General features: G+C 44.6%; 1 protein-coding gene across 2 annotated transcripts; it reads right to left on the reverse strand.

The window, feature by feature from the left end:
* Positions 1-463: 463 nt before the first annotated feature.
* On the reverse strand, positions 464-12,867 carry SHCBP1 (SHC binding and spindle associated 1). Of its 2 annotated transcripts, none has more exons than XM_074551155.1 (13): positions 12,771-12,867; positions 11,436-11,624; positions 10,809-10,924; positions 10,007-10,215; positions 9,137-9,229; positions 8,187-8,420; positions 7,915-8,080; positions 6,589-6,709; positions 3,582-3,713; positions 2,572-2,690; positions 1,711-1,797; positions 1,162-1,303; positions 464-912 (listed from the first exon to the last, which is right to left on the reverse strand). In XM_074551155.1, the coding sequence occupies exons 1-13, from the start codon at positions 12,778-12,780 to the stop codon at positions 593-595; spliced, it is 1,938 nt and encodes a 645-aa protein (XP_074407256.1). In that variant the 5' UTR covers positions 12,781-12,867; the 3' UTR covers positions 464-592. The 2 variants fall into 2 exon arrangements, with proteins under 2 accessions (XP_074407256.1, XP_074407255.1); XM_074551154.1 differs by lacking the exon at positions 12,771-12,867 and adding an exon at positions 12,180-12,370.
* Between the last annotated feature and the right edge of the window lie 10,362 nt (positions 12,868-23,229).

Raw genomic sequence — 23,229 nt, forward strand, 5'->3', positions numbered from 1 at the left:
GCTCAGCCTCAAGAAGAGATGACTGAGAAGGAACTCCATCCCTGTCAGTGTCCAAAGGGAGGTGTCAGAGCACAGACCAGGCTCTCAGCAATGGAACAAGAGGAACTAGACAGGAACTGATGGGGAAGAACTTTCCTGGGCAGTGACCGAGCACTGACCAGGCTGCCCATGGAAGGTGTGCAGTCTCCCTCACTGGGGACATTCCACAACAATCCTGGACACAACTCTGTGCCACGAGCTCTGGGATGGCCCTGCTGGAGCAGGGAGGTAAGACCAGATGACACATTGTGGGTCCTCCAACCTGACCCTTTGGTAATAAAACTGATTTTAAAAACAGACACAAGACATGGTCAAGAGCTCAGCCAGGCTTAAAATGAAATGCAAGAGAAGTACTACGTGTGCATCACAAAGGCAGCTCACCCAGGAGATTTAAGGTGTGGAGAAGATGGACAGAAGAACCAAGTGAGTTTTAAGCCCCAGTCCTTTAATAGGGATTACACTTGGGTAATAAAAGCATAACACCATAACACAACTCTTGGCATGTGACCTAACTGTACAAATCCTACTGCAATGGCAGCAGGAGGCAAGGTAGTCAGAAAAAAAAGATACCAAAACTTCCCTTCCCATTCCATTTGAACTGATTGCCTTCAACAGAAACAAACATTTCCTGTGACATTAAGTTGTCATCAGCTTCTGTAAATCCCAGTTCACTCAGTCTTTTCCTGTGTATCTGTCTCTTCTTTGCAGAAGCAGCCCAAAGTACATTTGCAATTTCAGAGTTGTTTTCAGCTTGTTCAGAAGTCTGAGCTCGCTTACAAAGCTCCAACTCATCAGTTACACATCCAGGTTGTTCTTGCCTGGAGCCCTCTGCACAGGCTGCCTCAGCACCTGCCTGGGTAGGCTGTGTGCACCCTAAGGCAGGAAACAGAATGTCATCAACAGTCATGCAAAGCAGCCACACCATTAAAAAATCCTGGAATTAATTTGCTTCAATCATAACATTGTCAACTCATCCCACTCTTTGGTACTTCGTGTACTTCATGACAGCCACAAATTTCAAAGTTAGGAAGCATGCAATCCAAAAACCTGGGTATATGAAGCATGCAATCCAAAAACCTAGACTTAGTAGTTTCAGGAGTTTCTTCTCAGAAAGAAAAGTACCTGTTGTTTCCTGTGCTGAAGCATCCTTCATTTCAGAGGGCACTGCTGGTCTAACCAGGACCACACCATATCCTTCATTATTGTGGATCATATTGTTAACCATGGTTATCCTGGGAGCCTCATAAACTTCATCCAAGAAGTTCTACAGAACAAAAGAAATCTAACATGTCATGTCCAGCAATAGGGACATAAAAATCTTTTAGGTAGAATCAGTTCTCTGTATTAGCTAGAGCAGGATTATTTGCCTACACAGGAGACATAGTGAAAGGCATTTTCTCCTCCTGGCAGATAAGAAATAAAACCAGGTAATTGCTGGTATGGATAAAAATGAAAATACCAGACTGCAAAGCTGTCTGTAGGAGGGGTTTGTCTTTGCAGAACTAGTTCATCCAGCAAGGATCAAGACAAGTGCAAGGCCAGCATCATGTGTGACAGGTAAGAGTCCCAGCATAGCACAGCAGGGTCTGAGCCAACCCAAACCTACTGGCACTAATTGCAGCAGTGATTAATTAGCTTTTGGCAAACCAGTACCTTGTGACTGGGACTCACCTTGACCAGTATTCCCTCCTTGCAGTGGTGGATCCCATTGTGCAGGAGGGTGCACACACTTCCTGGGTAGATCTCCACACCAGCACCCTGCAAGACACAGTTGGTAGCAGTTCACAAGGAGTTTAGGCACATTTTTACCCTACAAGACACAGTTGGTAGCAGTTCACAACGAGTTCAGGCACATTTTCCATTGAACTCCACCACTCCATGGCAAATCTTTGTGTTCACAATGCAAAACTGTGTCACCCCTCCAGCTTCACAGCTTTGTTCCCCATCTCAAGCAGCATTACTCAAGGCTGAGGCCCCACAGCACGGGGCAGCAGTCCATGAAGGCCTGCTCAGGAGCAGCTGAACAGCCTTGCTGAACTTTCTTGTGCTTTAGTCTCCCTCTCAATACCTCAAGTTCCATCATTCTTTAAAATACCCAAAGAGTATCAGGGTCCATTTTTGTGTTTATCATCCCTCTGTAAAAATCAAAGGTGTCCAAAAAGGGCATTTCACTTGCAGAAACAGAAATGAGAAAACTAGTTATGGGCAGAGAGACCAGAGAAAATCACTACAGAAGTGCTGCAGGACATGAACCAGCCATGCAGCAATGGTTATTTCACAGATGTCCCCAGTAACTGCATCACTTTGCTATCATCACACACAAATGAGCATGAGACACTTCACTAGACTTGGTAAGAGGCTACAAGACCCCCGAGAGCAATCTTGATTCAGTAACATGTAGCTGCCCAAAATGAATTTGCAAAGGTTCTCTCCAGAGCAACACAGGCCACCCTGTGACTGACTGCACTATTTCCAAAGAGAAACCTTTATTTTAAATTGGGAAATAAGCCAAAGTTAAGAATGAGTGTGTACCTTTGCCCCATAGAGATCTGAGTTCCTCATCAGTAGCTCAGCTGATGTCCTCACTGTTATTCCAGTGGTTTCACATTGTAATACACAATTCTCCAGTGTTGTTTTCCCATGATGCACATCTACATACACAGGAACAATTACTGCTGGATGAACCAGTTCTGCAAAGACAAACCCCTCCTACAGACACACAGCCTTGCAGCAGCTTTGCCGTGTGATATTTCCATTTTATCCACTTCAGGTTCAATTCAGTGATTTGCTCATGTGCAGTTTGAACTCATGCTGCTTTTCTGGTCTAAGCAGGGACACTGCTACAAGGGAGCCCTGGTTGGAGATCTGTCTTACAGGTTGACTACTTCTTTATTGATGACAGCAATAATTTTTTTCATTGCATTCCTAAGAGACTTTTGGACTCAGAAGATATTAAATATATGCATACAAGTGTTAATAAACATTTTAACATGTTTAAAACCCAAATGTCTGTTGAGAAGAAGTATTAGATAGCATCTTCTGTGAAGACAAGGCCACAGCCAATAAACTTGGATACAACCCAGACTTAGCTGAGTGTCAGTTTGAAGGTGCTGCAGACAAAGTTCTACAGCACTCCTACAGCCTGTGCTGCTCCTCACTGGAGCACTGGCTGGCTCAGCTACAGCTGAGCATTGCCATGGGGGCTCTTCTGAGCACACAATTGTGTCCATTTCCAGGCAGCCTGACACAGGCTGTGCTGCACTCAGAGTCAGGCTGCCTTAAAAGCACAAGAGCAAGTTAATTATCTTAACCCAGCAGAAGAATAAAGCATAAGAACTACAAGAGCTTGAAAGTACAAACAGAAATTATTTTGATTTCTGCATCATGAGCAAGTTAAAAAAAAGAGGGAGGAAGACTTGATACGTATACCTGCAGGGCTCCTCTTTAACAAAATATTGCAAACTGCAACACTGGGTCCCAGCTTTAACTCTAACACTAATTATTAAAGAGTCACAAAAAAATCAAGATGCTTTTACACTTACTTAAAATCCCCTCCACAGCATCATGCTGCACTAACTTCAGATTGGAGATCTTTACGTTGGCTCCTGTACAGTCAAAGAAGTTGTCTCCCTTCCCTTGTTTTTCTATCACGACATCATCGGGCAGGCCATAGCCTAAGGGCAGAGTGAGAGATGCAAGCTCAGAGAACATCTGGTGACAATGAAGTGCTCAGGACATAACAGACATTTAAATCAACGACAGAAGTTTAAAGCTTGATGTTTTAATGCCTTGAATAGGATTTTCAACAAGTGGCCAGGCTACACCTTACATCCCCTCTGTGCCAAGGTACAGGAACTCCAAACTAAACTCCAAAGTTACCTTGCTTGAATGGCACACAACAAAATGCAAAGTTATCTGAGAAAGTTGAACAAACGGGTAACTGAGCTCACTTTTGCCAATGCCAAAGTTCTCACTCCTAAAAGTTACCAACAGAGCAGCAGAATGCAGGAATTGAGGACACACAGGCATCTCCAGTCTGCTCCCAAAGGACGGAAGTTCACCACAGCAGGCAGAGGTTCCCAAGAACACAGAGGGAAAAAGCAGTCACACCACAACATGAGGGGAAAAAAAAGTGCAGAGGGATTGATATTGTCAGCATGCTTCATTCAGCTTCCCTACTTACATGGAATTTGGGGGAAAATTCAGTGCTCCTGTGTTGCACAAGCTTCCAGATTAATTCAGTTTAAAAAGCAGCTTTCACAAGCACATGCCAACATTGATTTACTAAACCATCCACAGTTGTCAGCATTTAAGCACTTACAGGAAAATTTATGAGCATGTAAAGCTTTTATTGCTTGTCACTGACAAGAATCATGATAAGGAAAGCAATAATGCCACATCCATTACAGCAGCACGAGCCCTATCATTTGCTGAAAGCACACACAGATAAGAAGTGCCCAAGCAGGATGCCAGCTTCTAACCAAGTACAGAAATAAATAAACAGTGCCACATGCAAGTAGAAAGGTTAAAAACAAAATGAAAATAAAAAGCTTTGAACAAGAGTTGGCAGAAAGTTTTAAAGACAGGCCATTTAATCTCAAGTTAAGTGATTGATACTTCAACACATTATATTACTCAGAAATCTGTTCCCACTGCCACTGATTTATGGTCCCCCCTGAAGAGGAGGTGGCATGGGGCAGTTCCAGCATGTAAAAAGAGAGCAGCACAGGACAGCACAAGTTTAACTTCTCACCACTACAGAAAGATGTTGTTATCCAAAGCAGGAGTTTTAGGAATGACTGTCTGCAGAGTGCCTGCAGTTCTCTAAGTGCCTTTAGCTTGCCTGACACCTCACCTGTGAGGCAGCTCTGGAATGAAGATTCACCTGCTGCCCAGGGCTGCTCACTGCCCAGCAGGGCTGTGCCAGCAGCCAAAGGCCTCTGTCACCCACTGCCACCCAGTGCCACTGTCACCGCCAATGCTGCAGGTTCTCAGCCATGGCACAAGCACAAGGGAAGTTCTTTGGTGCCTCTGCAACACCTTCTTGTCTGGCATGGAAGGTATCACTTCCTGCAGCTGCTACTGCTTTAACTTTATTTAGTTCCTGTAAGGTTTTATTTCTCCCTGATTTATAAATCTCCATACTTTCAACCTCACTACTGACTGCACAGTAGCTGGGAAAAAATAGAAGCTCCACTAAGCAAAGTGACATCTTTCAGGAGTCACCCCTCCATCCCAAAAAAGCCACCAAAGCAGCCAGCTGCTCAGATTAGTGCCAGCAGAGTTTGTCTTGATGCTCCTACTTCCAATGTTCCTAGCTGCTCCTACTGGTATAATTCCCTATCTAACAGGAGTCCTTATAAGAAGATTAAATACCTGACAAGCACTTGTTATTCAGAGCATGGTTTGAACTAAAAATACATATTTATATGCCTTGCTTCTTAAAATAGAGCAGCTCATCCTTAATGTGTGCTACAGCACCATTTGTATTTCAGTTTCCTCAAAGCTAGAAAAGCAATAAATAGCACCACACATAATTTCAGAACAATGTCATTCTTGAGATAAATAAAGCACTTTATCTGTGTCCCTTGTCCTGCAGGTGCACTGGTTATCACAATGTGTGTCTGCATAAATCAAACACACACTGGAGATGGGCAGGAAAGAAAATGACTCATAAAACAAGAAGGGCAAGAAAAATAAAGTCCAGAACAGCAGGAAATTAAACCCTCTGCCTTCTTCTCATTAAGAAGCTTTGACAAGATAAAAATGCAACTAAATAAGTGTCTGAACAGCTGCAGAAGCCCAGTGATAAACAGACTGTAGCACTGCAACAGTGTGTGCCTGCCTAAAGCAAAGGGATACACTGAGAAATCAAGAATGATGAGGGAGAGACAGCAACATATCCTAGGCAAAGCAGAAGTATTTAAAACACAAATATTTTGCAAGAAAAATCCTAAAATCACATCTGTTGTTTCTGTTTCTGCAGAAAAAAAAACGTGTTAATCAAAAGTTGCCTCCTCCACCCACGTGCTTCACTCAGTGCAGAGCCAGGCTGGCAGCCCCTGCTCCCCCTGGTAAATCAGCAAGGATCAGTAAATCCCAGCTGCACCTCCTGCCCCTGCACTCCTGGGGCTCAGGCTGCCCTGAGGCACACCCAGACACTCAGAGAACAACAAGGACATTTCTCAAGCACTCCCAAGTTAGTAGAAGCCTCTCAGAATAACTTCTCTGTTTCCACTGTTGCAACCAACAAGTCCCTTATGTTTCTGTTGAATCCTCTCTATTACCTATATAATCACCATTTATACAGACAAATAGGAGGAAATTATGAATTTGCTATCAATCAGCAAAATCTGCAGTTTATCTGCACTGAAGCTCATTAAACAGCTCGCTCCACCCTGCATTAGGCACAGCTCTACAGAAGAAACAGGAATACTTTGAAGAAAAAACCTCCTGGTAAATTCTGCAAAGAGTAAATCCTTACACAGAGCCAGTTTAAGACATTCCATTTGCTTGTTTAAGGACCTTTAAGACTAGCAAACCTGCTACCTTCTAGCTCTACTGAATCAGCAATGGAGAACATGCCATCCACAAAATAATGGCCAGGACAGATGATGACTGTGTCTCCTTCATAGCAGGCGCTCACAGCTGCCAGGGGATCACGGTGAAACTGCAAAAGACAAAAAAAACCAATCAGCTCCCAAAGAATGTGGAAAAATGGATGCATTTATGCCTGTAGAGCTTGCTTTCAATTAAATGTTGCTGCTTTTGCTTTAAAGAAACCCTTTCAGCTCTCTGCAGACAAAACCAGTCTTAACACATGACTTGGATGTTTGTGTCACATCCATTCCCCCAGGAAAAAACTGGGGCACACACAAATAAAAGAGCACATGCCCCAAAGCAAACTTCACTATGGACTTGGTTCCAGGCCAACACTTCAGTTGTGCCTAAGTGATTTGACATGAATTTGCCATGAAAAAGTAGATAGGTAGAAATCTAAGAAAATAAAAAACCAAACAATTCAGCAAGTAGATCAGAGTGAGTCTGAATACTGCTGTGTTTGCTCCTGGTGCGAGTCACCCCCAAACAGAGTTCAAATACCACAGTGGTAAATAGTGCCCACATGATCCTGTTCCTTGATAAAGAGGGTAGGGTGATATCCTTAACAAACATTACTGAGGGATTCCATACTGAAGGATAACAAATAGTAAATAAAAACTACACATTTATTGCTTCCCAGCAAATTCCAGGGTAAGCATAATAAGAGCACTTCTTCAGTTGCCAAGTCAGAAAATCAGATTTATAGCCTAATAGTTACTCCAGGACGTTCCCCATGGCTCCATTCTGGCAATCTGTAATTCATTAATGTGATCAGAACACAGCAAATCATTTCACTTGGGTCCAAGGAATTCAGCCTCTTCTAAACTGCCGAAATAGCAAGTCTTGTCTGAATTCACTAAAACTAAACATGGCTGCTCCTAAAATAAATGTATTTCCTACACAGTACCAAAGCAAGAAGACTATGCTTCTTCCTTCAAACCCTAGATCATAATCAGCAGCATCAAGAGACATGGGCATTTCAAAACTTAAGTGTCATGCCTTACAGTGTTTCATTGTAGAGTTATTAGAGGTTCATCTCATTTCCTACACACGGGAAGCTGCTTGTATGGAGTACTCAACAGGCACAAATGAATTGAAAGAATTATTTGAATCATACAAATTTTACCACTTACTGTTTAAATTATAGTAATTTTTTTTAACTGACCAAACAATCCCACCACTGTAGTATCTTGCATGTGGTAAACTAACTTATCTTTCCACATTGTTTCTTGAGAGGAAAAACTATTAGCAGACAGACAACTCCTGCTACTGCACCTGTATTTCTAAGGCTCCACAAGATTCTGGGCAAAGTTTGTCTCTTGTCAGCTGCTGGAGCAGATCTGCTTTCATGTTCCAGGGCACAACATGAATGACCTTGGCACCCGTTGACCTCAGTCCTTTAGCCTGGAGGCTGCCGTATTTTTGGTAACCAAACACATACCTGCAACAAAAGCAACAGAGCCAACAGCTCCTCCTTCAGTCCCCACCTCATCGGAGTTCTGTGACTCCCCTCGGGAGCCTCCTCCCTGCACAAACCCACCAGTTACCTCAGCAGGGGATTCTCAATCACTTTTAGCCTTTGTTTTATGTGCTCCACTCGCTCATACAATTTTAGTCCTTCCACCATGGAAACATTTTCTGCTTCTGAGTCTGAATCACTGCTTGATATGCTGTTCCTCACATTTAAAAACTTCTCATAGAGCTCTTCACACTGAGATAACAAGTTCTGGTGCTCAGCTACCAGCCCAGAAGGCACCCGGTGCTCCAGGATGTCGTAGTGCCTGCAGTTCAGAGCAAGGGGTCAGCACAGGGCACATGCACAATCCTCACAGACCCAACAGGAGGCTGGAGAGAGCCTGAGGATTCTGCATCAGTTACTACAGTCAAGGTTCTCTGCAGTCTACATCAACACTGCTCCATTTTATTTCAAGCAGCAAAACCAAAACAATCTGAACAGACACAAACATTTTAGTTTCCAAACAGCTGCCCACCCACCTTGAAAGACTGTCTACTATCAGAAACTCACCCTAAAAAAAAAGGCATAAGTACAGCCAAAAAAAAACAGTAACAATTTAGAAGATAATATCTAAGCCTTTACTAGAATAACAGAAAGATTCACACACATTCCTTCTGGATAATAATCAATTTACAAGTTTTTGTTTACATTCAGCTCTGTTGTGGTTTTTATTTTATGCCCAGAGGTTAAAGTGGAGCATCCCATGCCAGCTTTTATAAGGATTAAACTCATATGAGGAGTGTTAGGATGACTATTGCTGGGTTTGGGGCACCATCTGATGGAACACCAAGGCTCAGAAATCAAGTGGCAGCCTCAGTTGTGATCTCTCCATACACGATTCTGACCAGCAGACAGTGAATGCTGTTAAACTTGCTTTGGCTTACAAATCAACAGGGGCTTTTACACCTAATTGTGAGTCCCTGTTCCCACATGACACTTCCAGTGGTTCTGCCCTAAGAACAGCCAAGGTGTAGCACTCACAGTCTCAGTCGGGGCTCAACACATCTCACAAAGTAATCAAACTCATCCTCCTCCTCCTCGTCCCAGGTCCTCCAAATACAGCGGTAGAAAAACCTTTGGAAGCAAAGTGTTAAATCACACAGGAGAGCAAAGCATACAGCACTGGAAACACAGTGTAACCAAGCTGAGAATTCACCTCTCTCTAAAAATTCACATTACTGTCCCTTAGGCTGCTCAGTACACACAGTCATCCTTCCTGCCTGTTGCTTGCCTGCATAAAGAGTTTTACTTTGTGTGTCTAAGCTCAAAATTCATAATAACCTGTGTTCTACTTCCTCAAAAGGGAGTGAACAGCTAAGCCCTGGTTTTGAAAAGCAAGACTGACACTGTTCAGATTCTGAGGCTTTCTGGCTGTTTGGTTTTGGCCAATCACCCTTCAGCTAAGCTCTCCTTCTGACAATGTAAGTCATTCCTCCTGTTTTAGCTGTTTTTGTCCAGTCCCACAGCCTGTTTGTAGAGAGGTTTCAAACAGCATGTAGTGCCTGAAAGAAAAGGAAGTGGAAAAGAGACAGATGATAAAAAAGAAAAAAATAGAATATGTGAAGAGACACCTAAAGAGCAAATTTAGGGGAAGAGGCAAAACGCATAAAGAACAAAGGGATAAGAAAAAGAGAAAATCCAGAAAAAATGTTAATGAAGAGAAAGAACAGTGTATTAGTCTACAGGTGATACAGTCCAAAGAACTCTGGGGTGAAAAAGAGAGGGAAAGCAGTTTCCTCAGAGCACCAGTCATCAGATTGACTTTGGAAAGCTTGGCTTGTGGGGCTGCCAGCATGGCCCAAGAATTCAGGACAGAGCCCACTGGGTAGCAGCAGGGTGCAGTTGTCCTACCTGACATGCTCTATGGCTAGTGCTGTCTGGTCAAACCCTCCTGACTCATCATACACAACAAACAGCTCCTGCAGCAGGATCTGATGTTCCTTCAGCTCCAGGAGCTCCTGCATGCACTCCAGGGTGAAGCTGCTGTCCTGGGACTCGCACAGGAACGGCTCACTGAGCTGCACAACTGCCTTCAGGGCTGGGAAATTCACATCCACCACCTGTGGGAACAAACAGCCCCGAAATCCCTCAGAACTGCAGAGCCAGCTCAGGGAGGGGAACGGGATGTGCCTCAGTCAGGGCCATGCTGGTCCCCACCGACCTCACACAAGTGGCACCTTACAGCCAAGGCCATCTCCTCAGCTGAAGTGTCAAGCTTCTCACAACTCCACAACTAGAGAGCATTTTCCATATGCAAAATTTCATTCATATCCCTCATAATGCTCATAACAAGGCCAGTAAGTTGATTTTCCCCATCCCTTTTTTTTTTGTGCTGCTGTTTTTAAAAAAGGCCAAAAGCAATATCCTCAAATCAATACTTCACAGCCCTTTGGGACTCTTTTGAGAGTCATTTTTCAAAGTGCTCACAGGATACAAACAATCCAAAGAGACAGCTCGGGCCAGTGAAAGCCATGTTGTCACTAATTGGGCAGAAAAGAGCTGAGGGACTAAAAAGTTTTTCCCTCCTCAACCAGGTGATGGAACTGCCAGTTTGAACATCCAAGACCTGGACATGGAGAGACTCAGACAGTCTGTTAGAGAGGTCAGCTGTGTTCAGTGCAGACAAATGCCCGAGCAGCAGCGAGACACTCACCGCCACGAGCACGTCGAAGACGTTGGTGCGCCAGATGGCCTGCCAGCCCGAGGGCTCCAGAACCTTCTCCAGGTACTCAGCTATGAACTGCTTCACCTCAGAGGCTTTGCAGTCAGCTACAACAAAGTGAAGACACCACATTTATGCAAGCACTGGAAGGAAACTCCTCCAGATCACTGCAGAATGAAAGTCAACACTATTGAAATGTTCCTCTACCACTTCTAAACTTGGACTTCATTCTGTTATGCTCATGATCACAGAATAGTACTAAAATACAATGACATTAAACACATAGCCACTGCCGTATCGTAAACAGATTTACAATACACAAAAACAATTCAGGAAGACAAGCTAAAATAAGGCACAGGATCCACTACTTACTAACAGTTCTGCCTTTCAGTCATTCACATTTTAGTTACTTATATCAAAATTGCTGCCTCCTGGTCCACCAGCTAGAGCAGTTGAGGTTACAGCATAAGCAGGTAGGACACTGTATCTTTTCCAGTCCCCTTTATTAAAAGTATCTCACAGCTTAATATATACAATTGACTTTATTTAAACTGAAATGTTTAAAGTTACTACAAGAAAACTAACGCTACCTTATTTTTGTATGAAAAAATTGCTTACCTAAGATGTAATCCTGGTAAGCGCTGAATCGCTCATAGAACAAAAGATGATCGGTGTAAAAAATATCCGGGAAAAGCACGTTCCCGTCTGGCACAGTCCTTCCCAAAGTAGTCCCTGGCTTGTCCCGGCTGCCATAGTCACTCCGGGAGTCAGCACTGCAGTCACTGTCGGCATCTTCCCGCTGCCGATCTGGGAGGAGGAGCGGGAATAAAGCAAACCCCGCACACTGTCACACAACCACTCACCCACCCTGTTCCCAAAGATCTGCTCAGTCCAGGGTCTGTCCTGAACCTGCCTTCTGCAGCACGCCCGAACTGACCCTTGGGGAAGCGTTTCACACCCACACACGTTCCTGGCTGCCCCTTGCAGCGCCGTGGTAGGCACTGAGAAACGCACCAGAACTTAACCATTAGCAGGAAAAAAAACCTCCACCACATTCTCGAGTTGATTTGTAGGGCTGATTTCCAGAGCTCTCGTTTCCAGCAGGGTGCCCACGGCCCGAGCCGGGGTGCAGCCACGGGTCCGGCCGGTGCGAGGAACGTCCGGCCAAGCGGGCGTTACCCTGCCCGGGCGCGGCCCGCGGGGACCCGAACCCCGGCGGAGCAGCCCGGCCAGACCTGCCCGGCCCTCCTGCCCCCTCCACGCCGCTGCATGCCTGGGGCACCGCCCGACCGCGGGGCGCTGGCTGCGCTGCCCTGCCGGCTCCCCGCGCCCTCCCTGCCCGCAGGCACACGCAGCCCGTACCCTCGGCCTGCTCGGGGCGCTCCCGCGGGACGGGGCCGGAGCCGGGGACGGGAGCGGGGACGGGAGCGGCAGCGGCAACCGGCGAGTCCAGGCCATTCCCCTGCGGTCCCGGCTCCGCCATTCCGTCCGCTCGGCTTCAAACCTCCCGGGCAACTGCCGGCGCCAGCGCCGCGCCCGCATTGGCTCGCGGCGGCAGCGCCCCGCTCTGATTGGCCGTCGTCAGGCAGCCCCCCGCTCTGATTGGCCGTCGTCAGGCAGCGCCCCGCTCTGATTGGCTGTCGGCAGCTGCGGCCGTTGGAGCGCGGGCCGTTCCGCAGCCGGTCCCGCGCTGGCGGCGCTCGCTCCGGAGCCTCCCCCGTCCGGCACGGCGGAACCCACGAACCGCCCCGGCCCGGCCGGCAACGGGCGCTCCACGCTCAGCCTGGCGGCCGGGCAGGCTGCCATCCCTGCCGAGAGCGGATGCACAGCGCTCGGAGAGAAGCGGCCAAGCCGCAAAAAAATGTAAAAGCACCCAACAATCAGCGCCGTCAAAAAGGAAAGAAAAAAGGAAAAAATCAACAACAAATAAACGAACCCCAGCCCACAACTAACAGAACGACATTCTCTGGAACGCCGGGCAGCCCCGCTTTGCTTCCAGCCCTGGCCGGTTCTTACACAGCAAGCGCCTGATCAGGATGTGACACACCGGCCTGTGTCATCCCCAGCGCTGCTCCCGAGGCCACTGCGCGCGTTCCCGGCTGTGACAGGGAGGGCTGGCGGGGATTAAAGCCAAGGCAGTAACTCCGGAACAGCAGCGGCCACGAGAGGGCTGCCGCGGATTTCCGACAGCCGATGGAACCGCTCCGTGCCCGCTCCCCAAACACCAATGCGGTCACCGTGCCCCTTTCCCAAACACCAATTCTGTCACCGTGCCCCCTTCCCAAACACCAATGCTGTACTGCAGCAGCAGCACCGTGCCCGCTCCTCAAACACCAATGCTGTCACCGTGCCCCTTTCCCAAACGCCAGTGCTGTACTAATTCTCGTAAGTAGTGTGTTAAATATAGTTTTGAGTTATAAAAAAATGTTAAAATAGAAACTAGGCTATATATTTTCTTAAAGAAAGGACTTGCAGCAAAACAGGACACTTAAATCTTTCAAAGAATTTATTGCCCTCTTATCAGAAGAAACGAACTTCTTCCCGCCTTGAAGGCGCTGTTAGGATTCAAAGGAAGAAGTTTACCATGACCAGACAGAATCCTGTATTTGAACAGAATTTATGCATCATGTCTGAAGTGTATGACTATGCAACAGGCTATTGTTTGTAAACGTTCATCTTTAGTTAACGTGTGTCCTTTTTTGGGCTCGTGTTGCCCAGAAAAGGTACCCGAACATCCGTAACTCTTTGTCTCTATTGTCTCATATTGTCCTAATTCAATTTGTCCAAATTATTATTCCTCTAATTGTATTACTATTTTTACAACCATTTTATTACTATTAAACTTTTGAAATTTTAAAAATAAGTGATTGGCGTTTTTCACAGTTTAGTCCCCAAGAGGTTTCTGTTGAATGTTGTCAGAATTTACCATTATACCAGACATGGGTGTTTAACCATACACATATAGTTGTTATCTATCACTAGTTACAAAATTACAGTTAAACATCTGAATCCCTCCCAAAAGCTTATTGGCAAGGTCAGGCTTTCAGAGCAGAATGTGTTTGTAAATAAAGTGTCTTTAAATTGGCACGTTTTAAGTTCTTAAGTGGAGGGAAGGGATGCCATCCAGTGGGATTTTCACCGGTTGAAAGGGGCCTCTTGGCCAACCTTGTGCATCTGAACAAAGCCAAGTGCAAGGTTCTGCACAGGTACAGGCTGGGCAGAGAATGGACTGAGACTATTCCTGGGAAGAAAGACTTAGGGATGTTTGTGGATAACTATATAACCATAAAGTTATGGCTGTGGAGGTTCCCATATTTAGATGTTTCGATTATTTTCCCCCTAAATAGGCACAGTGAATTCAGGGACTCCTCAGTGGGAATATCAATTCTTCCTCACTAAGGTGAAACATTGGCACAATGTTGAGATCAGGACAACCCATTTATCCCCATTTATTTTGTTTACAAAATAGCTGGGGGCAGATTGTGTTCCATTATATGAGACTTACACACTGTTTGGTTAATTACCCCCCAGTCCTTGTAAAGAGCTGGTTTACTTCAAAGAAACACAGCCCTGGCCATGATTTCCAGAGCCAGTGATTGCTGCTGCAAGTGTCATGGACATCCTGAGCTCCATTTGGCCAAAAACCCCCCCTGCAGTCGGTTTCCTTCCCCTCATGTTGGAAATAGAAACAGTCCTCTTGTTGTTGGGAACCTTCCCCTTTCCAGCTTGCATGTGCATGCAGAGTGCAGGCCATCAGGTGTTTTCCTGAACTCAGCTATTTTTCTCCCTGCAATGTTCATCCATCCAATTTATTACTGACATGAATTAGTGCTTTCCTGAACCTCATCTGGCAACTCACAGTCTCCTTTTGCACAGCACACTTTCCTTTTACCTCAGCTCTTTCTTGCTCTCTTTCCCAAGCTTCTTTTTTTCCTGTGTAAGAGTGACCGGGTCTGTGTGAAGTGCAGAGGACTGGCAGCATTTCACATGGAACAGTGACACTCCTGAGTTTGAGAGGAGGAAGAGAAAGTGCTTGCCCTCACTCTCTGCTCTCAGCTCTCACACGTTTGAATGAAATCTCACTGCTGTTGCTCCTGTGAATGAGATGGATCACTGAGATGTTGCTAAAACCCCCAGCCTTATTTTAGGCCCCAGTTTGATTTTTTTTCACCTGCTGTTTCCCTTGAATACTAAAATAGTGAAGGGTGCTCATATGCAGAACTCTGTCTTTTGAAATCTGAAATAGTTCAAAACTTGACATAGCAAATAGAGTTTGAAAATCACAGAAGGTCATTAATTGCTTTACAGAAATTAACACAAGTGCAGCTACATCAACCCAAAGAAATGCAGAGAGGAACTAGTGTCTTACTACTAAAAGATAATTAATTGTCTTTTGGTATTTCAGTAATTTTAACTGAAGAAACACAGAGGTAAAACAAACCCCACATGTGGGTTTTGGCTCATCTGGGTGTCCCCAGACAGATCACAGTATTCCAACGCAGGTGCCACAAAGGCATCAGAGATGGCTCAAAGCCTGGTGCCAACACACCCCTCTGGGTAAGAGGAGCCTCTGCTCTCCACAGGGCAGCTCCAGTTATTCCAGGTAGGAGCCAACAGGGCCAGGATATCCCTGCCTTCCCTATGTGGGCTTGTGAAAAACCCACCCACCCATCCACAGGAGTACATGGGATAACAAACTCACTGGGTCACTCTCAGCCAGACCTTCATTGTGATCTCCCTGGGCAATGTCTGCTCATGCCAGCTGAAAATCTGATCCAGAGTTAAAAGCCTGAAGAAAAATAGCAGTGTGTTTTAGCCAGTGTCCTTATTCCAAAATAAAAAAATCTCTTCATTCAAATTTGCTGCTGGCACTATTTCTCTTTTGTGGACATAACCAAATCTCATTTGAGAGCAGAAACTATTTGTGCTTTAAAATGTCTTAAAATAGTAACTTCTTAACCATGTCTTAGTACAAGGCAATCTTAAACTACAACAAATTACTTAATTACATGCAATGAAAAAAATTATTAGTTAATATAAGGCTTCCAAATCAGAAAATGTCTATGAAATGTGAGGAATAAGCAGCTGACCCAAGCCAGCAGAGAGGAGACAGCAATGGGAAAGAAACAAGGATGCACAAAAGAAATTTAGAAGGAAACCACCACATAAGACAGTATAACATTCCTTATACCTTTCTTGTTTTGGCACACATTTTCTTTGTTGCCATGGCAATCTCTGGAGTCTAAGCCTCCATTTCTGCACTGCAAAATGCAGATAATATTCTTTACTGTATATATTTCAGTAATGCATTTGCAAACTACTTTTATGGCAGGGGATGAATGCTGTGACATAACTGCAGATTGCTGTTAATTAATTGTCTTATTACAGATTGGGTTAGGTAACTGGTGTTCTTTGACAGGAATCTCTTCAGTTTTTAGATTTTCTTTTGTAGCAGTATAAACTTAAACCATTATAAACCTAAATGCATTGATTCCAACCAGAAAAGCAACTAAATTTTTCAAACCTGTTCTCAATTTTCATTTCAGAATCTTCTCAATATTGGCTTCTTCAGGAAGATACTGGGTGGCTTTAGGATTGTTCTAACAGCCACTTTATATTTTAAAAACCCAATAACTTCATTGCTTATTTGGATTTTCATGTTAATAGACAATTCTTCTCTAGCAATTCACTTTACTGCTTCCAAAATTCTTGTGTCCTCCTATCAAGGAGGTGGTAAAAGAGATTTTAGCCCTTTTGCTCATTGAGGAGGATACTGCAGTTCTGTTTTCAAGATCCACTGGAGAGCAGACAAAGGAACATTCTAGGAGAGCCTGCTTTGAGCAGGGAGATTGGATTAATGACTTCCAGTGGTCCCTTCCAACCCCACCCATTCTGTGAGAATGCTTCAGTAGAACTGGGTGCAGCTGAAAACTGATTGGGGGGGGGGGATTGGTCCCTTCCCCTTCCCCTTTCCCTTTCCCTTTTCCTTTCCTTTCCTTTCCTTTCCTTTCCTTTCCTTTCCTTTCCTTTCCTTTCCTTTCCTTTCCTTTCCTTTCCTTTCCTTTCCTTTCCTTTCCTTTCCTTTCCTTTCCTTTTTCCTTTCCTTTTTCCTTTCCTTTTTCCTTTCCTTTTTCCTTTCCTTTTTCCTTCCCTTCCCTTCCCTTCATTTTACACATATTGAGACATATCTGCACCACAGCCGTGCTCTCACCTGAGGGAACTTTCAATCTAGACCATTGATTTACCTAAGACTATACATAATAATGGAAATTCAAGTTCATGGAGAGTGCTTGACTAAGACTCACCTGCAACAGAAACTGTCGATCATGTTCCCTTGGGATTGGGAAGGGCCCTTCTTCAGATACTCATATCTCTGGAGAAAGGCCTTGAAAGAGCCAGGAAACTCTTTTTGAGATGCCTCAAAGTCATCAGGAGCACCAGGGGCATAAAGCAAGGCTCCTGCAAGGTGTTCCTCAACTGACTGCAGAGTACAATAGGAACACAGCCCACAACAAAATGTTCTCTTTGTTTGGAGAGAAACAATAGGCAGGCAGGTTTTTCCAACAGATGTTAAAATTGAAATTAAGAATTGATGGGAATAAACAGAGGCTTTGGGCAAAACCAGAAACTGTAAACAGGCTTCAGCTTTATGACTAATGCTGCGAGATTCATGTATCAGGCATTTAGCACTGTGTAACAGAGTGAATGCTGGGTTTTGCCTTATTACTGTCAAAATTTTCACTGCCATTACTGACTCCTCAACTTCCTGCCCCTCCAGAGCTGCTGGCCACATCTCTGAAAGAACAGCTAAGATGCAGTGATTAAATGTAAAGATGAAATCATAGTAACACCAGATGCAGAACACAACAAATTGTTAGGCACAATTATGCCAGGAAGAAGGCATGATTGAAGAGAATGAAAATCACTTGCACTAGTGATTTTGTCTGATCATTGCACCTCTTCATTCACTGTAAACAAAACAAAATTAAATTTACTAATGATGCAACAGAATGCAGCTGCTGGAGATGGGATGTGTTGTTTTGATCTACACTTCCTTTTATCTCAGTTAAAATTTTGAACATGGCCATTTAAAGGCAATTCTCATATATTTTTGTGATAGTTCAAGTACTTTAGGTTCTCTTTTCCAGAGGACAGCTGTGCTGTTATCTTGACAACTAATGTGTAGTAATAACAGATTTAGGTCTTAAAAATTAGCTACTAAAGTGTGTCAGGGAAGAGATGAATTAGCCTGAAGTGATTTCTGACAAACCCTTGTCAGGGGGTTTATGAGCAGATGGCATTTGGGAGGGTGGAGCTGTGTCACCGTGCTCCCTGCAGTGAAGACACACACACCCCAGCCTGGGCAGGAGAACCAGCAGAGAGAATGCAGACTACACTGGAATTGTGGATTTGCTTTTCTGGTGTTGATTCAGTTTTCTGCAATCTGCTTAGCCATTTGTGCATAATCACAATGATTCTACTGCATGATCCAATAATGACACCACCCATAACTACATACACACTTAAAGCCAATTCTTGTTCTAACAGAATTCTGAAGATACTCCGGCATTTAAAAAATATGTTGAAAGCCTTTCAGGAAAAAAAGTGTTTCAGACAAAATACAGGTTTTCTGCTCAGTAAAGCAGGTACTGGGGTACATGCTAAGGTCTGTGGTTTATAAAACAATAGAATATGTGACCCAGTGATTCCAAACACCAGTGGCCCCACCTATGGCTGGAACAAAGCTTGGTGGAAGCAAGCAATAAAAATCCAACTAAAGCTGCATTAAAGCACAGGCAGTGGAGGGTGTCCTAATTCCCCCAGCTCCCAGGCAGGATTGCTGTGGTGGCCTCAGCACCTCTTCCAGGAGCTGGTGGCACAGGGAAGCATGGATGTGCCCAGCTGGGTGGGAAGTGCCTGCCAGTGTGGTATTCCCAGGGATGAAAACTATTTCTTGTGTGTCCTTGACATGCTGACAAATGTCTCCTATCTCAGCTGTAACTCACTAAACATACAGCCTCCTGCTAGACAGATGAAACTCCAGCATTCCAAATCTTGTCCATAAAAAGCATCTTTTACTAACATCCTTCTCTTGGTATCAAGCATCCTGCAGCTCCTGTAACCACACCGTGGCCTGTGCTGTGCTTGTCACTGACTTCTTCATGCCAGACTCCTTCCACCCATTAATTCCCTTCCCAGTACAGAAATGTGAGGCTCCCATGTTGGCAGGGGCAGCAGCCATCCCCAGCACAGCTCCCTGTGTGACACACCAGCTCCTGCTTTCCTGCTGCAGCCTGCAGGAGGGAGCAGGCACTGCAAACCAGCTGATGCCCTGAAAAGCCTCCACAGGAATTTATCATCAATGTGCTTCTAACCAGTGTGCCCAGTGAGAGGCGCTGCTTCTGCCAAGGCAGCACAGACTCCTCTGCAAAGCTGCCAGGACGTGGCACAGCCCTCATTCCCCCTAGCACAAAAAGGTGTTGCTGTCCAGGAGTTAACAGCAGCACTGAGGCAGATCTTTCACCTCTGAGAAGACAGGGCTGAGAGAGACAACGTTTTTGTTCAGAGCTCTGCTACTGATAAGAGGAAGATAACAGCGAGTCGTTTTCTCTAACTGTATCCAACAAACATGGTCCCAAATGGAATATCCCATATTTACATCCATTTACCTTCTATATGCCTCTATATCCATCCTGATCTGCAGCTATTTCCCTGAGTTAATCAAACATTGCTCTTTCCAGAACTCTGATAGTACCAACACAAGGCCTGGCTTTTCAAATTTAATAATAGATCAAAATGAAATGTCCCAGATACTTCACTGGAAAAACTGAAAGGAGTTTCTGTACTCATCACTTGTCCAGTTAGCCTGGTAAAAACAACTTGTCAATTCAGTCCTTGCCAGAACTGATATATACCTGGCAGTGATAAAAAGCAGCTCTTAATAAAAGGCCAGGACCAAAGCTGTTATTTTCAGTGTGAATCACACTGCAATGCCACTTACTGAGCTGTTGTACTGCATGGAAACCAAAAAGTCCTGCAGACAAAACTCAATGATAAAGCACAAAAGTTGGGGGTGAAAGACCAAAGCAGTAGCAGCAATCCAAAGAAAAGCCATGAGCTTTAAGAGGACAGAAAATGCATTTCAGGTGTGTCTGTATATGTGCATATAAACATGCACAGAGAAACCTTAGTCTAGGGAAAGACAACATGAAATCAGTAACAGAGCAGATTATAGCTGCACCCAAAAAAAAGCCCAAGTGATACAAAACCCCTCTCCTAGGTACTAGAAAGAAAAATACAGCAAGTATTTTACCTGTGACTAGAAAAGGGACTGACTTCTAGGGAAGTCAGGTTAGCTTAAATACTGTAGATATATGGTAAGTTTTTATACTTTACTCATGACTTTATTAATTTAAACTTTCTGAGGCCATGGACATAAATAACAAAATATGATTTGATATCATATTATATCTTACTCTAAAGTAAGAAGGTAGCCTGGCACCACTGCTCTCTTCTAAAGCATCTCCCTCCTCCTGATGCCCAAAAGCCAGGCAGAAAATAAATCCCTGTAGAACAATGTCTGCAGAGCAGGCATTTGTTTATTGCAGTGCCACTGGTGAGTGTTTTGTGGCTAATTGGCTTTGCACTTGCCATTTTTTCATTAGTTCTCTAGTACTTATATATCTCTATTATTAGTACTAATTAGTACTTATTAGTAGTACTTATCTAGCTCTAAAGCAAATGGATACCTGATGAGTTTTTTCTTCTTTTTTTTGTCTATTCAGCATTAAACAACTAGTTAACCATATAGTAGCCATTACATTGCATAAAAAGTTATTTATATCTGGTTGTATGAGTATAAAAAGCTATGATTCAGGTTAGATAGGTATCAGATTATACAGATATATAAAAAGTCATGATTTAGGTTATACTGACATCAAGTTACATACATATCTTATAACTCAAGCTATATGAGCACCCTGTAACTTTGATCTAAGTTAAATAGGCATCACTCCAAAGCAGCTGCTCAGCATGGCCCTCGTTGCAGGTTTAACATCCTTAACAGTTACTGCAGAGCCATGGACTTCGAGTACAACAGAATTTAAAAGCGCAAATATCAGCTCAGAAACAGGAAACCTTGCCCAAATTATTTCTTTGCATAGTTTGTTGGTTTTTAAGAGAGATCCTGGTCAGATAAGACCTTCTAGGGATAGAGGCAGATCCTTCAAAACAGGAAGGTTTTGTTGCAGCCAAAGCAGACGGAGACAGAGCCCACAGAAGCAGCATCTGGGAAAGTCAGCTGCTTCATTTAAAGCAGGAAGCAGCTCTGCTGGTTTTAGGTAGCCTCATTAGCAAACTGGAACAGGAGTGGAGACTGCTCAGGATGTGTGATCAATGTGCTGTTCTGTTGCCTCTGCAGCTGAGGGAAAACACAGGCTGTTCAGGGAGCATCCCTCCTCACATGGCTTAGAAGCAAAGTCTGTGTGACATTTTGAACAAGAAAATGAAGCTGCTGTCAGCATTTCAAATTGTGAGAGTTAGTTAAAACAAAGACTATGACCATAAGGAACTGCAGCAGCTTTGCTGTTGTTGGCCCAGGCCGGCCGGCAGCAGCACGGGGGGCACTGTCCCGACAGCCGGGCTTGGGGACAGCGCCTCGGGCACACCCAGCGCTGGGGCTGCGGGGGCTGCCAGGGAAAGGACGAGACCGGGAAAGGCTGCCATGAACAGGAAATAAAGAACCCTCTCCGTTTGGGGCAAGTCCAGACTTAATGAAGTCCAGGGGAACCACCAAACGACGAGAACACCAGTGCTGGCACATGGGTTTATAAAGGGAGTGGGAGGTAGGGGTGGAACCGGTACAGGGACGAATGGGAATGCAGGGGGGAGTGGGGTAGGTGAGACTGACACACAGGGAAACCAATGGATACAACTCAAAGGAGGGGCCCCAGTCCCTGAGCCAATCACCGCAAGCCCTGCAGAGAAGTTTCTGGAAGAAAGGGAGGGAGCAGGGAGTGACTGGCAGGGCCCGGGGGAGGAGCCGAGGGAAGGAGACATTGCGGTGCCGGGGTAACCGGGGAGGAGCAGAAATGGATCCGCGGTAACCATGGGGACAGGGAGATTGACACAGAGCGGGGCGGGGAGGGAGAGCCTGGGCGGAGCCATTGTAGCGTGAGGGGAACAGAGCAATGCCACTTAAACACAGGGAGAGCAAAAACAAGTAAAGGGAGAGCAAAACAAGCACAACACAACACGGAACAAAACAACCCTTATTTTCCTTAGTTTCATGTCACAGCTGACTACATAGAAAAATATTTTAAGATGACACCTTCTGGTTGGTTTTATACCACTGACCAAAAATCCCAGACATTGTGCATCTCTGCTTCTATGAATAAAGTTCTTGTGCAGCCACAACCTCTGTGTGATGAGTGAAGAAGAGAATCCTAGCAGGGAAAAAAAAAACCAACAAAACCCAACAAACCAAAAGGTGCAGAAGAGACACACAGGCAACTTCCACAGATGATGTTGTATTTCATAGGAAGGCAATGGGAGCTTTTTCTTACAGAGTAAATCCTTCTGAGCCAATAAGCTCTGGTTGTTTAGGTGTTCCCATTAAGGCTCAGCTCAAAAGGGTGGTCCCAGCCTGAGCAGATGCATCAGAGCTTGATTCTAACTGTAAGCAGGCCTTGAAAACCTACACAGGTGATGAAGAGAAAAATGCCAGTAACATCTATCATTAGCAATTGTAACATATTTTCTCATTTACCATAGTGTCACCTCTCATAAAAACCAGCGTGGATCAGCCATGATCAATGTAGGGTGTAACACCTGTGAGCAGCAGAGAAATGTTATACCCTTTTCACTTTGAAATTTTCACAAAAATTCTTCCCCCTGCCCATGGAATAAATAAAGCTATTGCTGCATCAGAGAAAATCTGAAGGTTGATCTGGTGGAAGAAAACTCATTATGATGAGATGACAAGCTCACCACATAGCTAGAAGTGCAGCACCTGTGTTTCCACTCCATTTCAATTACATTCTTTGTACAAATAATAAAAGTGAACTCGTCATCAAAGGATGAGTATCAAATTTTAATACAGCAGATTTTTTTATCATCCTTCTTACAAGCAAGATGAAAAATGAATCTGATGGATCTGCACTGTGTCCCGTCAGACAGACATGGGTGGGTGAGTACTGACAGTAACTTCAGGCATCTAATTCAGGCTGCAGTGTTCAAAGGCAAGGTCACTCTGGATGGTCTTTGGAAACACAGACCCCAAACACTGGTGTCTTGATTAACCCTGGGAGGCACCTACTGCATCATCTCAGTGGAATCTGGTAATTTACACCAACACCCCTGCACAGCAACAAATGAAAAGACATGAAATGCACTGAAAATTTAGACTGGGATG

The sequence above is a fragment of the Zonotrichia albicollis genome, chromosome 13 (assembly GCF_047830755.1).
Source record: "Zonotrichia albicollis isolate bZonAlb1 chromosome 13, bZonAlb1.hap1, whole genome shotgun sequence".
NCBI classification, from domain to species: Eukaryota; Metazoa; Chordata; class Aves; order Passeriformes; family Passerellidae; genus Zonotrichia; species Zonotrichia albicollis.